At 42.0% G+C, this 19,706-nt stretch overlaps 1 protein-coding gene across 14 annotated transcripts in view; it reads left to right on the top strand.

The window, feature by feature from the left end:
• Window positions 1–19,706, top strand: part of ERC2 (ELKS/RAB6-interacting/CAST family member 2) — a 4,434,974-nt gene that overhangs the window by 3,354,761 nt on the left and 1,060,507 nt on the right. For all 14 annotated transcript variants that reach the window (XM_069643656.1, XM_069643655.1, XM_069643659.1 and 11 more), the window contains one exon: window positions 6,546–6,693. In XM_069643656.1, the coding sequence (XP_069499757.1) occupies window positions 6,546–6,693 (148 nt within the window). The remainder of the gene's footprint in view (window positions 1–6,545; window positions 6,694–19,706) is intronic.

Genomic DNA, 19,706 nt, shown 5'->3' with positions numbered 1-19,706 from the left:
TATTTATCATTTTATTTAGTCATTTATCAAGCGCACATAACCCGGAGGCATCTAGGCGCTACCTTGTTCCCGAATGTCGCCCAACACTTTCCGCCAACTACATGTACCCCTTACTTGTCAACTCTCATCTTCCCCTCAACAAACAGACTACCCTCTAAAACCTCCTGAAACCTTACTCAATACACAATCCCCCCCATCCAGCCACCTCAGTTACTGCAGCAACATTATTCAAGCTATCACAAAGCTTTAGCTCTCCCTTCCGCCTCCCTGCATCAGCAACTAACCATGACCTAGAGAGCTCCCTAACCTATAAAATCTTGGGCCCTGCCCTCCAGTTAAACATATTCCAAGTGTCACCGGCAAACATTTAGAACACACAGCAGAAGTAATGATTCGGGTACTTCAGCCGACTACTCATCAAAACCACGTTTTTCATCTTCCTCCCCCTTCATCCCACTAACAGTTCCCCCTGCCTCTTTAGTTTCAGGACCAAGCACAGTGCGACCAGCAGAAGGGCAGAACGGTGCTATACAAGACCGATGTGAATGACAGCAGCCCCATTATTACCAGCTGAACAGACTTCCACACATGTCATGATTGTTTAATTATCATTCCTCCAATATGGTCGTTTGACACCATTGATCTTGTCTTCTGCTTGCTGTAGTCAATTGCTCTGTACCGCCCAGTGTCCAGACACTGTATCCCCCAGACTCCTGCAAAGTACTGTCCTCAAATCCAAAAGCGGCCTCTGTATTACCCTCAGCATTTAGGTTTCGCAAATGTTGAGTGTCATTGTCCGAATAATAAATTGGACGTCTACTGGTGAAACCTCTACAGCCTTCCATGACTACAGTTGATGTAGAGCATTTTGGCGTTCTTGTGTGGGGTCTGTGGTCAGTGGAAATCAGCAAACCTTCCATTAATTAATATCCTCATTTATTTTCATTACAGCCAAACTGCTGACGATCAGAAGAAACTTGAAATCATGTGATCTTCCCCCTTGAAGCAATGTGTATTGATATTGTTTTTATATGTGCACAGACACTTTTATTTTGATTTGCACCACAGATGCACCTGACTTTATGGGAACCCCACTTCTGATATAATTTCTCACCCACTATTTAAACTCTGCGCTACGACTCGATTTATTTGATCTATCTACATTTGTTTGGATATTTAGTTGATTTCAGGGCCCAACAGGTCCCTGAAGGTGTGTGTCTAGTCCTCTATATGAGTTTTATTCCAGTTCTGCTGTAGAAATCGTCAGAAGGATTCCCATCACTGTTTCTCCCGTGGTTCTCACTCTTTCTTCCAGATTCTCTTGTATCTCTTCATGCACGTAGTGACAGGGATGGGAATCTGGAAAGACATTGGGTTCCCATGACAGCCCACCTTCATGCAGTGGGTCGGTCTTGATCTATGGAGTCCAGTAATGGCAGCTTCACTGATAAACATGACAGCCGTAGCTGGCATTGGATTCCTGCGGACTGGTCAGTCTGCAGAAGTAGATCCTATCTGCTGGAAATAGAAGACTGACCACCACAGATAGATTTCGGAGTCTCCACATGGTGCAAGAAACCTTGAAGAGAACACTTTCTTCTTCAGTGTTCGTTGTGTCGTCCCCAGCCAAAATGAAGGGGTGTTTTTCAATGGGATTTTCCCATTGAACAATTCCGTTGTAAATCAGGAAGGACCAAGGTGTTATTACAAACCTGACGTGTGTTTTCCTTTGACGTATTCATCGCCTGCTGTGTATATCATGTGTTAATTGGCAGCTGGTCTGACATTCCTGAATCCCAATTGCCAAGGAGAAGTAATTTGGAATTTATGGGTTAATCAACACATTGAACGTCATAGTCTCCAACGATGACACTTTGCATTCATATGATACTAACATCACATTTTATATCATGCTTCAGTTTAGCCTGTGTAGTTAACACTGCACAGTGGATCACTGCACGGTGGATCACTCCAGGTGATGCTTGCCTATAGTTTAGCCAGTGTAGGTAACCCTTCCTGGTGGATCACTCCTGTCCTGTTGATGCTTGCCTGTAGTGTAGCCAGTGTAGTTAATTCTTGATGGTGGATTACTCCAGGTGATGCTTGCCTGTAGTTTAGCCATTGTAGGTAACGCTTCCTGGTGGATCACTACTGTTGATGCTTGCCTGTAGTGTAGCCAGTGTAGTTGACGATTGATGGTGGATCACTCCCAGTGATGCATGCCTGTAGTTTAGCCAGAGTAGTTAACGCTTGATGGGGGATGACTCCTGTTGATGCGTGCCTGTAGTTTAGCTAGTGTGATTAAAACTTGATGGTTGATCAGTCTTGTTGATTCTTGCCTGTAGTTTAGACAGTGTAGTTATCTGAGGACCAGAGTCATGTGATCCCATTTCTTTGACTCAGTGATGATGAGACATACAGCAGAATGGGGAACAGCGATAGATACAGAGATACCATTTGGGAAGGTGTTCCCAACATACAGGTCAGGTCATCGGAGGAACAATGCTTGAACGACAGTACTGAAATCAGCTGCATATGGAAAGGGTTTGATTATACATAGTCGGGTTAGCTAGCGTCAGATACTTTAGATGCAGTATGAATTTACCTGTCTTCTTTGCATCAGGGAAGAAGCCTTGCATTAGGGATCTATTCACAGTGCAGAGTAAAGGGAGGCGGCAGCACCAGCAGTGTGCTTCAATGAGGGGGCTTTAGGGTATGTCATCATCACAGGTGACAGTATGATTGTTCCCTAGGATGGCAGCTTAGTCTTCCTGGGTTATAGCGCAAAGTACGACCATTTCAGTTTGCCACTTGCCTGTGGGGAGGATCCATTGGTGCTGTTACATTTTTCTTTGAAATTTGGAATAGTGGTTTCCAGTAAAGCGTAAATACAATTATTGACAGTCCTATAAAGTATAGCAATAACACCTTGAAAGCAGGAAATATTTCACTTGCTCTTTAAGTTTCTATCAGCAATGTTCTGTTACAGGCAATAATGGGCCCTTGGGAGTAGGGGGTATGTCACCATTATAATAACTTGAGGATGATACTAATAGAATGCATGGATATGAACAGTGTATCCCATCATTGTATTTGATAACCATTTGCGGACACATCTTTTGGGATTGGGCTCTTTCAATCTAAGGAAGTTATTCAGTTCTGTTGTGGGCCAACTAAATATTCAAAGCTGAAGATTCAATATGATTTATAACCATAAAAGATAATTTGAAGCCATCCATTTATTCTGCTTGGAATGATGTTTTATTGATACTACTACTGTATTCCGTTTCGGCTAATGGAATATGGTTCAAAGTGCATTGATACCAATTGAATGCAATTAATCACACATGATTGATCTAGAGTAGACAGCCAAGCTGTTCAGTGCAATGTGATGCATTTATCAGACAGCAGTGATACAAGCCTATGCTGATGTGAACTGTTTTTGAAAGTTAGCAGTCCCTTGGATAGTAATAGTAGCTGAATATTCTGATACAGCATTGGCATATCATACTATATAATAAAAGACCAGATGTATGTTTGTCTGAGGCCACACTGCCCGCTTCATCTGTTGTCACCACTAGAGGGAGCTGTTGTCTAAGGAAATATGTAGTGGTCCTACTGTGTGAATGAAAACCTAGGAGACTGCCTGAATGCACAGAAGGATAGAAGGTGTAGTTCTGTGGGCTTTTTGCTATTTTGCTTGGCCTTCCAAAGGACAATACACTGCCCGAATGGTGGGAGGTGTAGTTCTGCGTGCTTTCTGCTATTTCAGCTGGGATTTCCATAGATGTTAGACTGCCCAAACGTACAGAATGCTTCGAGGTTTAGTTCTGCAGGCTTTCAGCTATTTCGGTGGGGATTCCAATGTACGTTGAATTGAAAGTGGGACCGTGACTCCAAACGCTGAGGGAGAAAGCAACCCTGTCACACTGGCTCAACAGGTCAGGTCAGGAGAAGTGGAGTGAGGGGCATAAAGGCCGGGTGGTAGAGAGCATCTGTGGCATGACTCCAAACGCCAACGCAGAGAGCATCCCTGGAACACCCGGGCAACTGATCAGACCAAGAGTATACCACAAAACATATTGACACTCTGAAAATGTGGCTTGTGTACAGAGGTTTTTTAGCTTTTTAAGGAATAATGAGGATAAAACCCAAGATGCAGACTTGGAAAACCTTTAAGCTTGCCAGCAGTAGGCAGTCATATTGGCGACAAGGTTAAGGTTTGATTTGCCATATATAACACCATCCACCAATGGCCAGAATTCAGCTAGAATGGCATTATCTCAAAAAGTAGGAACAGTCATTCCTCGGAAGGTGGCTAGTAAGGCATCATCATGGAAATGTAGGAACAGTCAGGGCACAGAAACCAAGAGGCCAGCAGCCTCTGGGCTACATAGCTGTTGGCTCTCCGAAACCGTGGTTGAACTACAAAGGCTTAGATGCCCCCCGGTGACAACAAATTGGCCATGCCCCCTCAGCACTCCCAATCCCATTTCCCATGACTACAAACTCTCACTATAATTGTATGCTATGACCAGCGAAGCTCAATGTCACCCCGACAGATGTCTCTCTGTATATATCAACCTTGAAACTAGAGCTGAACACCACCCATAACTCTCCAAAAGTTGTGGTATGCTGAGGGTCATTATATCAGAATCTGTCAGAGAGGGTATGGCAATTAATTTCTCTGTAGCCTCCAATTCCAAAATTTTCCAGACCACTGTTTCTTTATGGATGGGGACAAATCCATTGGAAATCAATCTATGTTTCACCACAAAGTTGGCAGGACAGCTCAAACTGCTAGACTACACCTCTTCCACCTGGCATCACAATCTACCCAAGTCCTGTTTCCGTCTCATTCGACATGATCAGTTAAATGCAATTGAGGGCTTTATGACCGGCGAGCTCATGACCTAGGGTGAATTCATCCATGACACGTAAGGCCCATGAACACAAGTGAGGAGTAATGGATAAAATAATTTGAATTTATCATAACCACTGAACAAAGAGCTGACAGAATGTCACTCCATAATTTCAGGTGGGGGGAAATTGTACAGAAATCATGTCTGCTTCTACTTTAAAATGGGCATTCTGCCCTGAACTGATAGGTGACAACCCTTCTGCATTGAATTACAAGATACCACAGAAATGTTTTAAAATCATTCAGCATCGTCAGTCAGGTGTAAGTATGAACCCTATCACAGCAAGTAAATGACCCGTATCTGGACATACCCAAGACATTTTGGGAGACTTTATAACCCTAAACATTGATGATTCAGTGCTGCTTTCCATCCATCACCTTTTAGTGTTGGATCTGTAGTCCTCTCCCCACTACTGAAGGTCCCATTTAAAGCAGAATGAAGAATATTTGGAAGGAGCAAGCTCCCAGATGATCAGTGATTCATACCATGCACTCTATATAAGTATGATTGCAGTGTAAACAGATCTACTGTAGATAAGGTAACCATTAGGGAGGATAAGAGTACTGTAGCACATAGGCAATGCCAGGAGGATACATTTATCTCAAGCTAGGGTCTTCTCACTTAAATAAGGGTGGATTGTATTTCTTGCATATTGTTCTAAAATACAACTCAAACAATCCCATGCACAATCAATTAGGATACTTTCTTCCAAAACTAGTCTAAGATCTGTGGCTCTTGGGTAAATTCCCATTTACGAAATGGTACCTTTTGTTATGTCTTCAATAAATACTGTTCTGTTTGATTTTAGTGTGATTTGGCTCATTGCTCTATACCTGAGTCACACAGCGCCTGATTCAAAGAAGCATTTTATAATGGTGCAATCTCATTGAAAAATGCTCTGTGAATCAGGCCCACTGCACGGTCCTCGAGAGTCCCAAAAACTAGGTTTTCAGAATAACCGATGACTATGTAAATAATTCTGATTAGATTCTCTGCCTTCAGATATATGTTGTGGAGATATCCTGAGATCAGTGATTAGATTGGAATTGTCTCTCAACAAATAGCTTAGGAGTATCCACTTAGCAAAAAGCCTCCTGTGAGGTCATGGTTTCTGAGGAATTGGAGGATATGGAAGTGCTATGATGCATACAAAAGCTCAAGTTGCTCACACAAGTGATGACGATGCTTGTTATTCTGTGACTCCTTCAGATAATCATCATTTAGATCTGATTTCATGGGTTCATAAATGCTGGGTTCTTTCCGTTAAAAGATAGAATGCTAATTTGGTAATTAACCAAACGTGGTTTCGCCATCATTTTAGAATGTGCCATGTTTACAGTTGTAATTTTAATGAGGTAATATGATGCACTGATTCCATACATTTGAAATCCTCTTTGTATATTAGGTCTACATTGCTGATAAGTGTTTGGCCTATGCATAAACAGCATGCTGGAAAGTGAGTTCACTTCAGTTAATTGAATATGTGCACTATACTATTACGTGCACGATTCTGTAATGTTATGCACACAGTTTGTCATGTTGTCAAGAATGTATTCGTTTTCCATGGGATTGCAACCAAAGATTGTGCATAGGTGCCCAACTTTGTTTTTTTTTACATTTCAGGCAGCAAGCGTTACTTGGTGCTATCACACAAAAAGATGCAAAGATTGCCTTGCTTGAACTATCTTCCTCAAAGAAGAAGAAGACTCAAGATGAAGTAATGACCTTAAAGCGAGACAGAGACAGGCTGGTGCATCAGCTGAAGCAGCAGGTGGGAAATGCACACGTCATTCTTCCCTGCTGTGCAATGATATTCCATTTGCATTGGTCGATTGATCGTTTTCTCAACTAGTCGCACTGAGCTAGGAAGTTACATCGTGCCTTTCTAGTCATTCAGCTTTCAATGATCGATTTCAGCTGTTAGTGCACATAGACAGTTCTGCAATATGTTTCTTTCCTACAACTTAAGCAGACGTTCTACAGATAGCACTAACGCATCCTGTCTCTACAGTAACAGGAAGTGGAGAAGATCCTTCAATGTATAAGCGTTTGGAATTGAATCCCCTAATTTACATTGGTTCATGAACGCATTGTGCATTGCATGTCTATGAATTCAGTTAATATTATCACACTGAAATATGGTTGTATATATGATAGGTTTTGTTATTTGCTAGCAAATATATCTCAGTTGACTATTGCACCTGCTTTGTGGATCTGTTCACAAACCACAAGTCACAGAAGAAGCTCCAGGAGACAGGGAGCTTTTCCTCTGGCAAGGTTTCTATGGCCGAGATAAATTCACCTCACTTCGGTCACAAAGTATCCTTTTTGTCCACCAGGCTGTTCAGGGGGTTGCATAGTAGGTCAGTTCAGACCAAACTCTCAGAAAGGGAGCAGGTTGGTACAGCAAACACTTTGATAGACCCACAATAATTGATTGTCCACACAGTAAAGTAGTGCAAATAAAAGGAGCTCAGAGAATACATTACTTTCATTTGCGCTACTTTTTGAAATGTGCAGGTCACCTTATGCGCATTTCATGAGGGGCTGGTCAGTAGCACACAGATGCACTGTCCAGCCCTATTACATATAATAACTTTGGAAGCCCCGTCGCAAAACTATGGTATGACTGATTCTGAGCTACTAGGTGGTTGCAGGAAGTTCATTTCACAGAGATGGACCCTCAAAGGGCCCGTCTCTATGAAATAATTGAAAATGCATTTCCTTCCATTGGGGAATGAAAAATGTAATTGTGAGAGCCGAAGTTTATACTGCGGCTGTTAAACGGCAAAGAAACATTCATTACAGGTCAGAAATGGTCCTGTCATTGATTTCTTTTGGCATGATCTAACAATCACATGGATTGCGCATGCTGCCACGGTCTCATTTTATGTTACAGGGATATAGTGTATCCCTGTAACATAATCACTCTTTGTAATCCACAAGAGGAGGACAGTGTCGGACTGACTGCTTCCTGATCTGGGGTTATAGAACTCTAGTTTACTGTGAGTGGCTTGCTGCCCGTTCCAATTCCTCTCATCCCTCTCGCTCTTGCTCTCTTTCCCATAAGGCATATAGTGCATAGGAGAAGGATATGGGGTGGCAGAGGATTCAACAGCCGATATAGGACTACCACTGTCACAGATGATGAACTCCAGCACATTGGAGTGGATCATCTCCTGTTGTGCCAGCAAACCAGTCAAGAGGTAATACACTGTGTAGATCGTGGCTGGCATGAACTATCTGGTGGGAGAGGCAGAGGTTGGAGTGTCCAACACAACCTACGACTATCAAAGAGCTGCATGCGACATTGATGACACATGTCTCATGCTTGGGCTTCAACTCAGGCCTGTGCAGTCCCCGTTTCAGCCTGAGCATACAAGGATCTGAAGAACATGGCGTGTGAGGCAACTGATGGATTGTTCCTTGCCCATCAATCCTGAAAGGGACGCATACTCAAGCTATAGTTGTTAACTCCCTGTACAGGCCAGCCCATGCTGGCCCTAAAGTGCTCAATGTGACCCTAACACCAGTACACTGTTTTCACCATAAGCGCTCTTGTTATTGAGGCCTATATACATATTGCAGGTGGCTATCTTCCAGAATAAAATGGGGACGCTTCCTCTGGAGAGTTTCCTCCGCAGCCAGTTTGACCTGGCAATAATTTTGTTGAACATGAGACACTACAGCCCACACCCACTCTGGGTGGAGCTCATATTGTGTGAATATCCTTTGACAAGGTTCACCTATTCTAACAAATCTTTCATTACTACCTAGTTATTTATGCAAATTTTAGAAAATACATGCAAATAATGCCATGGAGTGGCCGTGCCTGCATATGGCAGTGTAGCAATGAAACCGATACCCATGCAGTGACTTCAGAGTTCTTAGATGTGCATGCATGTAGGCAATGGGTAAGCATTTAGAAATGTTGCCCAGCTGTATTAAGATCCCTGCAAAGAATCTGCTTGAATACAATCAAGTTGTTTTACAGCATGCGTATCGACAAATGCGACAAACATACAAATCCAATTGTCCTACAAGCATAACCTATTTTAATTAGTGCTAAAATACATATGGATTAAAAAAAGCTGTATTAAAAATAATCAACTAAATGGAATTATCCTAAGTGACCTTAGCACATTGATTGACTGTATTATCCATGCTGGGTGTTGCAGCAGAATGTTGTGCTTGGGGTAATTGGGCATAACCTTGAAGCTCCTCTAAACTTTTTGATGGCGCCTGTGTTTTTTGACACTGTGTTTCCTCCCAGCCAGGCTGAATCTAAAGCCTCTGGTAGAAAGTGGCTCTGTATCTTTGTGCTCTGCTCTCAGAGACTTTAATGCTCTTAAGACAGGTTTACCACAATGGTAACCCGGAATGTTTCAGGATTAATGTATCCTTTCTGGTAGTCGTGAGGCAAAGGCTGGTGGCAGCTTCCCTTTGTGCAAAACTGGCTCAACCATGTAGACACGTTTTGTCTAGCTGGGATCCTTTTAGAGCTATCCCTCTAGCTACCCGAAATAGATGTCGGTCTTTGCTCTTGATGTCCAGTGGTCTAGTGGAGTCACATGGTTCCCCCTTTCAGTGTGCATGTGTGTGTGATGTGCATGTATGGAGTGACCATATACAGTCACAGGATGCCCGTTTCCTTGATCTGAGGGTTGTAGCAGACCTGTGCGTGGGGATGCCTAAGTTGATGTCTAGCCATTGGCTTTCTACCAAATGTTAGAATGTATCTTGGTGTAGTAGGAGACTAGGATCAACCCAAGCCTGCCATGAGGAGATAATAGAAGACCCCTTACCCACTCACTTTGTCATGTTGCTGAAATTCAAACCTGCATATCTGGAGGCCTTCGGCTTGAGGAAGTTGACTAAGGCTATAAGCCAGATCTCAAGTACCCAGAGAAATCCAAAGGCAAAACCCTTCCTAGCCAGCAACCATGAAGGAACTAATTGCAACAAGCATCCCCTCTGATATAGCATGGACAACCGCATCCCTTCACCTGTCTACTGGCTCTGTATTGCTGAAAATTCTGGCTGTGTCTTCATCTGTCTCAGAGGTGGGAACCCCTTTGATGCAGATGTCCTGAAGCTCCTCTTTCACAGATGCACATGATTCTTCTCATTAGGGGGGGAATTCTAGCAAGCACCCAGGTTACATCTCCCTATCTGGGTAGGTCCAGGGGCACGTGCTGTTGTCTGTTCTCCAAATGCATCAGCAAACCTTCAATCTGCTGATAGACATGTGGCTAGTTCCTCCCTGAAATGATCCCAAAGATTTCTCATAAATAATATTTCTTCCTTTTGGGTCTTTGAGGCCGGCCCCATTGCAGGGTCTCTTCTCCTGAGCATGTGGATGTTCTTCTGCAACCATCAATAATGATCACAGAATCCCCACAATTACTTCCTACCTTGCAGGCTCAGAGCCTCGGCTGGATTGGTGGGAACTCATAAATAAACCACCATCTTTGCGGTCTGCTAGTTGATCGGAACTAGGGCAATGTTGCTGATGTTTCTGGGGTTGTATGGAGAATTGTATTTCTGAACAGCCCCTGGAACCACTCAAAGCATCTGCAGTGGGAATGGCTCCTGGACGCTGGAATCCATTATCCTTTCCTACAGCACTACTGGAGGTCTTCTTCTTCATTTGGACCCCCATCTGGGTGTCCGTCCTTGGGGTCCAATGGTCTGCTATCAATCATCTCCAACCAGAACATTGGGACATCAAATGGTAGGACGTTTTCATAGCCAAAGCCTTACTGCCTGTGTTGTCCCCTTGGTTCTTAGTGTAGTAAGTTTTACCTTCATTTCTAAAAAGTTAGGAACATTTTTACTTATCTCTTGAAAAGTCCCTCATTCTCTTAAAAAGACAACATAATAGAAAATAACCTTTAGAGGCTTAGCTACTGTTGAATATTTTACTAATGTGTCTTGCGAAGGTCTTACCTGCAACCGCAGTGGTTTTTCCCATTCCATTATCTATATAATGTTTGAGGCATGCTAGCGCACTTCATCACTTGTGACAAAAATAAAAGCAGCCCAATCCACAAAGGACATCTGAATGCACATATCTTAGTAGTCTTTCTTCACCTTTTCTGTGCATTTAAAAGCACAGCCTGTTTATGAATTGTGGATGTGCTTTTAAATGAACATGAATGTGGTAACCCCTCTGCACCTGTTGGAAGCAAGTGCTGGGGGAGGGTAAATTACTTTTACTCTTGATGTATATTCCTCAACGTGCAGCTGCATTTTGACTGACCTGTGCCACTCCATAGTTCCTCAGTAGAAAGGAAGCAAGGCTACACTTTCATCACTCCATGGACAATATAATTCACTCTGTATCCCTTGCAGGTTGCTTGGATTCCCCCATACCCAATATAAGGTATGTAGTTTATGTGTGTATCTGCACACATTATGAGTATTGGTTGGGGGTTTATTTTGTATGACAACTAAGAACATGCCTGAATAGTTGCTTCCAAAATAAAATAAAACAATACAAAACTAAAACAACCTTGAAACATCAGCAAAACAACTGTTAACAGGCAGCAAAATATGAATGAAATACGTATGGCAAAGGATTACAGAATGAGACTAAATTATTGATATAGTATCCAAATGTCACACATTGCCCTCTGTGAAAATGGTTCACACGATGGATTTTCGTAACCTCTTTTGCTCAACAATAAAAAGATTTTGCAACCAAATATGTATTAAGGTCCCATTCCCCTTCATTCATGTTAAATTGTGATCCAGAAATGACTTGGTTTCAAAACACTTGTCTCTGTTTTAGAACTGAAATGAATACCTGACGAGGGCCAATGAGCTTGTAACAAGTGCTGTCATTGGCCGTCACTAGTGGTTACCATCCTGACAAAGCCTTTCTCCGAGTCACATTAAATGTTCTAACAGCCATCATGGGAAGAGAGAAGGGACCATGTGTAGCTCCTTCTCCCTGTTTCGATCGCAACTATCTCCTTTGTTTACTTGTTTTATTTGCTTTTTAATGGCCGCTATGGAAAGGGAGAAGTGACTTTTCATGGTCCCTTCTCCCCGTTCCATGGCAGCCATCTTCTTTGTTTACTTTTTTCTTCACTTTTAAATGGCCACCATGGAGAGGGAGAAGGGACTACATATAGTACCTTCTCCCTGTTCTGTGGTGGCCTTCTTTTCTTGTTTTCTTTCTTTGTTTTCTGTTGCTTAACCCCAAATGTTTCTCATAACTTAAGACACTATTAGTACCGTGGTCATATGGGCCGGGATACTAATAGCAATAGGCCACTCACTGAGGGGGCATTACTGCTTCACTCGTGCCTGTAACTGTGGGCCCCGGGGCAATATCTGAAGTGGTAATCCCCAAATGTTCCTGTAGTGGTGGTTGCAGCCTATGGATTTGGAATGAGTCAAGAACCATAGCTCACTGAAGATGCTTGATTTCTCACAAGCAGCACTCCCACTGCCTTTCCCTTCTAGAAAACAAATCGTGAATGCATGTCCAAGGCATTTAGACAAGATAGTGTAAGCGTTGAATTTGCACAGACTTAAGAACTGTGGGCTGCAACACCGTGACAAGTCGTGAACCATATGGCCTTGCAGTCCACAGATCTACGGCTATGTCAATTCAACCTTTCTGGAAAATAAATATTCAAAAGCACTTTTTGCATACCTGAAAAGGTGCTTCAAGATGTGTTCCAGGTACACTATTAGTAGTAATCTGATTATTGTTTGTCCCATGCATTCTGCCTATCACTCTTAAAACAGTTGTCAAATTGTGAACCCGTTTCATCTTAAAGATGGCTGTTTTAGACAAGCCAAGGCATACAGTGTTGCAGTGGTCTGATCTTGTGAAGAAAACCCCAGTTTAGCTATACTGGAAATTTGCTGTGATGGAGACATGGCTGCAACTAGGGACCCCGCTAGGTTATTTATTGTAACAGAAACATCTGTTATTAAATCATTGTTCATATCTTTTTAATCTTCATGCATCCCACAAAGTCACATGCTTAAGCACAATGTTTAAATCAAACAGTGTTCCTTTGTGCACCCATGTTACAAATAAATGATCTACACATATATTTTAAATGTGCAAGAAAGGCAAAATGGCATTTTAAAATGCTATTGAATATATATATATATATATATATATATATATATATATATATATATTCAATGAAAAAACTTTATTGAAGGGACGTTATGGTTTAGTTGCACTAATAAAAACCTATGAAATTCAATGAAAACCTTTGTTAAAGTGACGTTATGGTTAAGTTGCACTAATAAAAACCTTTGAAATTCATAGAAAAAAACTTTGTTAAGGGGACCTTATGGTTAAGTTGCACTAATAAAAACCTATGAAATGTAATGAAAAAACGTTGTTAAAGGAACGTTATTGTTACAAGTAAAACATAAAAGCCCCTGAAAGTCGCCAGTTATGGTAAACTAAGCAACTATAACTCGTGCCACCACCGTGCACTGCTAAGACTAACACCCTGGACATCAAAGATGACATCACAAATGTGGTGGCGCGAGTTATGGTTGCTTAGCTTACCATAACTGGTGAATTTCAGGGGGTTTTCGGTTTTACTTGTAACCGTAACATCCCTTTAACAAAGTTTCTTCATTGAATTTCATAGGTTTTTATTAGTCCAACTTAACCATAACGCTCCTTTAACACATTTTTTCAGTGAATTTCAAAGGTTTTTATTAGTGCAACTTAACCATAAGGTCCCCTTAACAAAGTTTTTTTCTTGGAATTTCATAGGTTTTTATTAGTCCATTTTAACCATAAAGTCCCTTTAACAAAGTTTTTTCAGTGAATTTCCTGGGTTTTTACCAGTGCGTGCTATTTTCCTACAACTTACTAATATCATACTTACCAAATATAGCAATATTTGTGTCCAATTTAGAAAGTGCCACCTTAAATCCCTGCCATTTCCCACCTTGTAGAATCATTTTTAACACTTCTATACACTTTTTGCAACTATTTCAACTAATTTTGCAACCATAGAAGTCTACGAATATCTGACTTAATTGCGAACCTTCCGGACAGTGTCACATGACCATACGCTGGTGTGCAGCATGATAACGTGTCCAAGAACCCGTTCGCACTTCACGATAAGATTTGTGCTTCGCAGACAGTTCGGAACTGCATTTTCTACTGATCTAGGAACTTTCAATTTCAAAATGTCCCTTGCACAGCTCCAACACCTATTCCTACTCATTATCCATTAACAATCTAATACACAGTAGACACTTTTAGCAAAACTGCTATTTATCTTAAAATGGCATCAGCTAATGCCATCTCTCCTCCCCAAGAGCCACCACCACTGCAGTAATCAAGGAGCATGAGAAACACTGCCCCCAACCTTAAAAATAACACACACCCAACATTTTCCCCTGTCCACCTACCCCTTCATATTAGTGTTTGGTGTCTATTCCCTCATTTCCTCCCCACCTTTCGTGCTTAGCTCTCCTGCCAAAAAATAAATACATCCAAAAACAACAAAATAAATCTTCCTTTAGAAACCACCTTTCACAGTTAAAAAATAGAACTAAAATAAAAACGTATACACTTCATCTACTTTATATTTCTCAGTAAAGTACATAGACTCAATAAGATTTTCCAACATTTCCATTTGCATTTCATGTTATGCTAATGGGAATATTGTGGTGTTCATCATCCGTGCCAGGGACTGCAACAGTGGATATCGGCCCGGCAGCCCAAGTTATCAGCCCAAGCGAAGCGAGGGTGGATAACAAGGTCTCTGGATACTTATCCCACCATTCCAGCCCCTGTAATGGGGGATGAAGGCCATTGCACTCTAGGTTCCCAAAGCAGGAACCCTGGGTGCAAAAAAAAATGATTTTTCTTCCTACACCGGGACGCCTGTGGCGTCCCGGTGTAGGATGGAAAATCCTTTTCCAAGATGGCCACCATGGAAAGGGAAGGTGGGGTTCCATACAGGGCCCCTCTTTGCTTTCCATGGCAGCCTGCAGAAGGCGAAAAGAGAACCCTATGACCTTATTACCACAAGCACATTTATCTTCCCTTTCAAATTTATCCCAATTTCAAATAATTTTACCACAAAGCCATGGCCACATTAACCCCATGCGTTGTCCCTCGTGGTCATGGCCAGTAGCCAGATTGTCCAGATTGTGACCTTATTCCATTACCCAGACAATCTGGCCAGTGCCCATGGCCACAGGCTACACTTCAGTCACCAAAGATATATCACAATTGTTTGTACCTACATTATGACACTTGTCAAAAAATAAAACACAGGCACATTTGCAAAAACATGCTTTCTGGTCCTTGCCAATGCTCTTTACACAGTTTTGCTGGAAATCTACCCATGTTTTATTTTTTCAAAAGTATCAAATGCATGCGCATACAATCATCATGTAACCTAGCCCCCACTTGACAAAATCCATTCAGACTTTACGAAAACATTTATATCTAGATCTATAATCATTTTGCAAACCTTTGTGTAGATTTGTCAAATGGCACCACATTTATAAGCCTTTACAATATTTTGGGGCACCCCCTCTTATTGGGTCCCCTCTTGACAGAATCCCACCCAACTTCACAAAAACATTTATATTTAGATCTATTATCAGTTTGCCAAATTAAGTGTAGATTCATCAAATGGCACCACATTTATAAGCCTTTACATTATTTTGGGACCATTCATCTAATTTTATCCCCTCTTGACAGAATCCCACCATACTTTGAAAACACTTTTGGAATCGGGTGGGGAATATAATTTCAAAATTACATGCAGTTTCATGCCAACATTATATGCAATCCAAAAACTGCCCCCAAACTTCTGAAGTGCCCCCAAACTTCTCAGGACTGTTCGCAGACTTTCGTGGCGAAAAACACCCATTTTCTGGCTTCTTGCAGTCATATCCCATCCCATACTCATCACCCCTCACCTCCCCAGAGATTATTTGATAAATTTGACAAGTGCAATGTTGTGTTTTTTAATATGTTTTTACTGCGATGTCCGCGGACACCAGCTGCTGTCCGCGAATCTAAGATGGCTGGTGTTTCCAAAAATCTGATGCACTTCACGCTTTTCACCATCCAATCAATGGGCTTGTCCGATGTCCGCGTACACCACGTTACCCTCTAAGCCAATGGGTGTCCTGTCCGCGGACCCAACAGGGAAGTGTGTCCGTGGAGCAGACATAGCTATCACTATTTTTTTGCCTTACATTTTGGTCGTTTAAAAAGAAACCACTGGACAGATTTACACCAAATTAACAAAAGCACAGTTTTGGGACAAAGATGCTGCTCCTGCCGCAAATTTGGTGAAAATCCGTCCAGTGGTTTGGGCTATTGGCGTGAGCAAAGTTTTTTCCCATTTTGTCTGTGGGAAAAAAATGACATTTTGGGACCCCCCCTTAAACTCTGCACCCCCTTGAACAGACCTCACCAAACTTTGTAAAAAAAATTAAGAGTGGGCCATATACTTTTTTTTGCAAAGTTTGGTGAGGATTCGTCCAGGGGGAGCGAAGTTATAAGCCGCCCAAAAAGTGCTCTTCCTATGCGTTTAACAACTTAACCATAACTACATGGCTGCTACCGCGGGCCATGTAATATATTTATATTCACTGACAAAAACATTGTTAAAGGGACATTATGGTTAAGTTGCACTAGCAAAAACCTCTGAAATTCGATGGAAAAACATTGTTAGAGGGGCGTTATGTTTACAGGTAAATCCGAAAAACACACGAAATTCGACAGTTATGGTAAGCTAAGCAACCATAATTCGTGCCACCAGTGTGCCCTACAAGGACTAACACCCATGACATCAAAGATGGCATCACAAATCTCATTTATGACATCATTCATGACATCATTCCATTTACAATAGTACAACATAAACAGTAAGCTGTCCTATGTTTTTGATTTTTAATACATTTATACAAATAGAGACTCGCAGCCAAGGATGTCATTTCACCAAAATGCTAGGGGAAGCTGTCACCTGACCCTTGACCTCTGGTGACATCACAGGAAATTATGTCATTTGATCCTGCTCCCATTTGACATCATGAGAAATGATGGCACAAGACCTTTCACCTCTTGACAAAACAGGAAGTGGGGCCACTGCCTTGCAGATGGGCTGAAAATGGGGGGGCTCATTTGGCAGAGGAGTAGAAATAAGACATTGGCAGGGCGATTGTTGTGACTTGCAGCTACAGTACAGCTTGAATGCACCCTTCATTACAAACCTGTCATGCAAGGAGCTTTAGAACCGTGGGAAGCCCTGCATCTGCAGGGAGACCAGGCAATTAAAGGAGTGCATAGTCTTTCATTTTTGCCAGCTGTAGACGGCAGATTTGACACTGAGTAATGCTGCATCCCTTAATAGTCTCTGGAGGATAGCTCAGCAGCAACGTGCTCACCTTGGAAGCAAGACGACACGGAGCAACACAGGTTCGATCCCTGGTCCGCGCTTAGAAACTTCTGGGTATTAAGCGTGTTATAAATAACCTATCATATCATATCATTAATGATGGGAAGCTATGCGCCCCTGTCCACCTCCACATGAAACAGACAATTCATGTAAAAATAAGGGTGGAGCATGGACAGTGTGTGTCATGTGAGATGGTGGCAGAAGCCCAGCCCCATGCGCTTCACTTCTAGCCAACTGATCGCTCGGTGTCTCTCTGTGGGATTCTTGTCTAAACTGTTCACACTCTTACCTCATAAGGACCAGTCCGAATTAATGAAAACTACGCAATACACAGAGGCAGGTTCTGCAATACTATGCAAGAAGTTGGTTTTCTGACAGCACTTATCAACTAGCCTCTGCTTCAATGGGCACCTATCGACCACTCATTCCACATCTCCGACCTGCCCACAGGCCTGAATACAATGCTGGCAAGTAGCTCCTCCGCCTCTACTTGTGACGTCTTCAGCGAGTTATGGTTTTGTAGCCCTTTCAATATGTAGTCTTGCGGCTTCTGTTTACCGGCGGGGTAGAGCAGCCCTTAAGCACCTCCTCAGCCACGGGGCCGCCCTGGACGTCTCAAGTTCGAAAACTTGCAGGGCCGGCTCAGCCTTTAATCCCTCCAGCTCTAAAAAGTGAGGGGCATTAATTTAGGGGAATAATGAAAGCAGCTGATATTACCCAGCTTGAAATGTCATAAAAAACATAATATTATTTCACATTTTAATAACCGGGGGCAAATGGCCCTATTGTCATGTCGTATTTATTGAAAAACAAGGCCTTCTTGTAGATTTCACACATTTCATGGCGTTATTAAGTGTCCAGTTTCATAAATGTTTATTATGTTTAAAGCTAATGCACACACTGTAAAAGGGGACAAGCCTCATACCTTAACTTTGTCTTCCCTGCACCTCTGACAAAACTAACCAGCCTTCCCGCAAACGTGGGAATACACACATGCAAACTCGAAGCCGGCACCCATTACAGTCCTCCATATTGCAAGAAGCCAAGACCATGGAAACTGAAAACGGAGTCTATGGTCTGAAACATGCTTGCCCCACTGGCGGCCATATGCAAACAACGAACGTACACAACATTAACATTGTTGTCGTGAATGGGATGAATTTACTGCCCAGATACTTATACAAGGCAGTGATGGGGATAAAAACAATGATGGTAATAAAAATACCATTAAAAAATGAAAGATGTTTTCTTTTCTTTTTTTTTTTTAATACAGGGATCACAATGGAGAGAGACTGCAGGGGTAGCAACTGCGACCCCCAAATGACATCCCTGCTTTGGCACTTTGTTAAGTCTGATGATGATGTGAAGACAGCATTCATTAAAACAAAACAAGCACAAAATTCACTTTCAGGCTTTATGAAATAATTATTCATAATGTACGACTAATTTTAAATTATGTTGTGAGTTTTCTGCTCAACGTTTGGACACAGACAAATTTGAAAAGTGTAGTATCTCAAAACTTGCTGAAAACCCTCCAAGGCTCATTACATGAGGCCGATAATTTCTTTCATACCACATTTTATGCAGCAATGCCTACCACTTCTCCTTGACCACTGTACCTTTTTTTAAAGTAATTTGTGTAGAGATCTGTTTCTCCCATTGCCTAAAAGTAAAATTTAAAAATGTTCGGTAAAATGAAAAAAAAGTCTATGAATGCTATAGTTTCTAACACTGTTAATTCTCCTCCGTTGCCTCAGATGGTGGTGCCCTTTCCTTATCTTGTATAATCCATTTAGCCCCTCTTCTACCTTCTTGCTATATTATTAGGAAGAGGGTACTCTTCACAGATGATGTTCTCACCTATCACTGAAAGGCGACTTTGTTCCTTTCATTTAATATATTTGTATCCTATAACCTACTCCCTGGCCGTCACCTTTCACCATTGAAGTTAAACAAATAAGTTTACATTCTGCCCCTTTTCCCTAAAGCAGGGACATCAGAAATTAGGCAGTTAGGCCCCCATTAGACTTCCCCGTGTAACAAGAGTAATGAGATGAGGGCATGGTCAATTTCCGCTGCTCCCTGCTAGCGCTCACATCAAGTGTTGTCCCTCAAGCAGCAAGGATGGCAGACTTAAGTCACGAAAAATGAAAGCCACGCCACTGCTTTTGCAATTGTGAGTTGGAGGGCTCTTTATTTGCAAATTGCATACTCCTTTGAGGCTGAAGTCTGAGCTGGAGCAGCCCATCTATCTGGTAATACCCTCTAAAAAGAACCATTTCCCATCAGCGTTTCCCATCTCGTATACAGTCATATATTTCAACCTTTCATGACTTCAAAGAGGCTATTTTATCACTGAAGA

The sequence above is a fragment of the Ambystoma mexicanum genome, chromosome 2p (assembly GCF_040938575.1).
Source record: "Ambystoma mexicanum isolate Mex_15411 chromosome 2p, UKY_AmexF1_1, whole genome shotgun sequence".
Lineage (NCBI taxonomy): Eukaryota > Metazoa > Chordata > Amphibia > Caudata > Ambystomatidae > Ambystoma > Ambystoma mexicanum.
The sequence above is the reverse complement of the archived record's forward strand: the minus strand, read 5'-3'. Positions and strand labels throughout refer to the sequence as shown.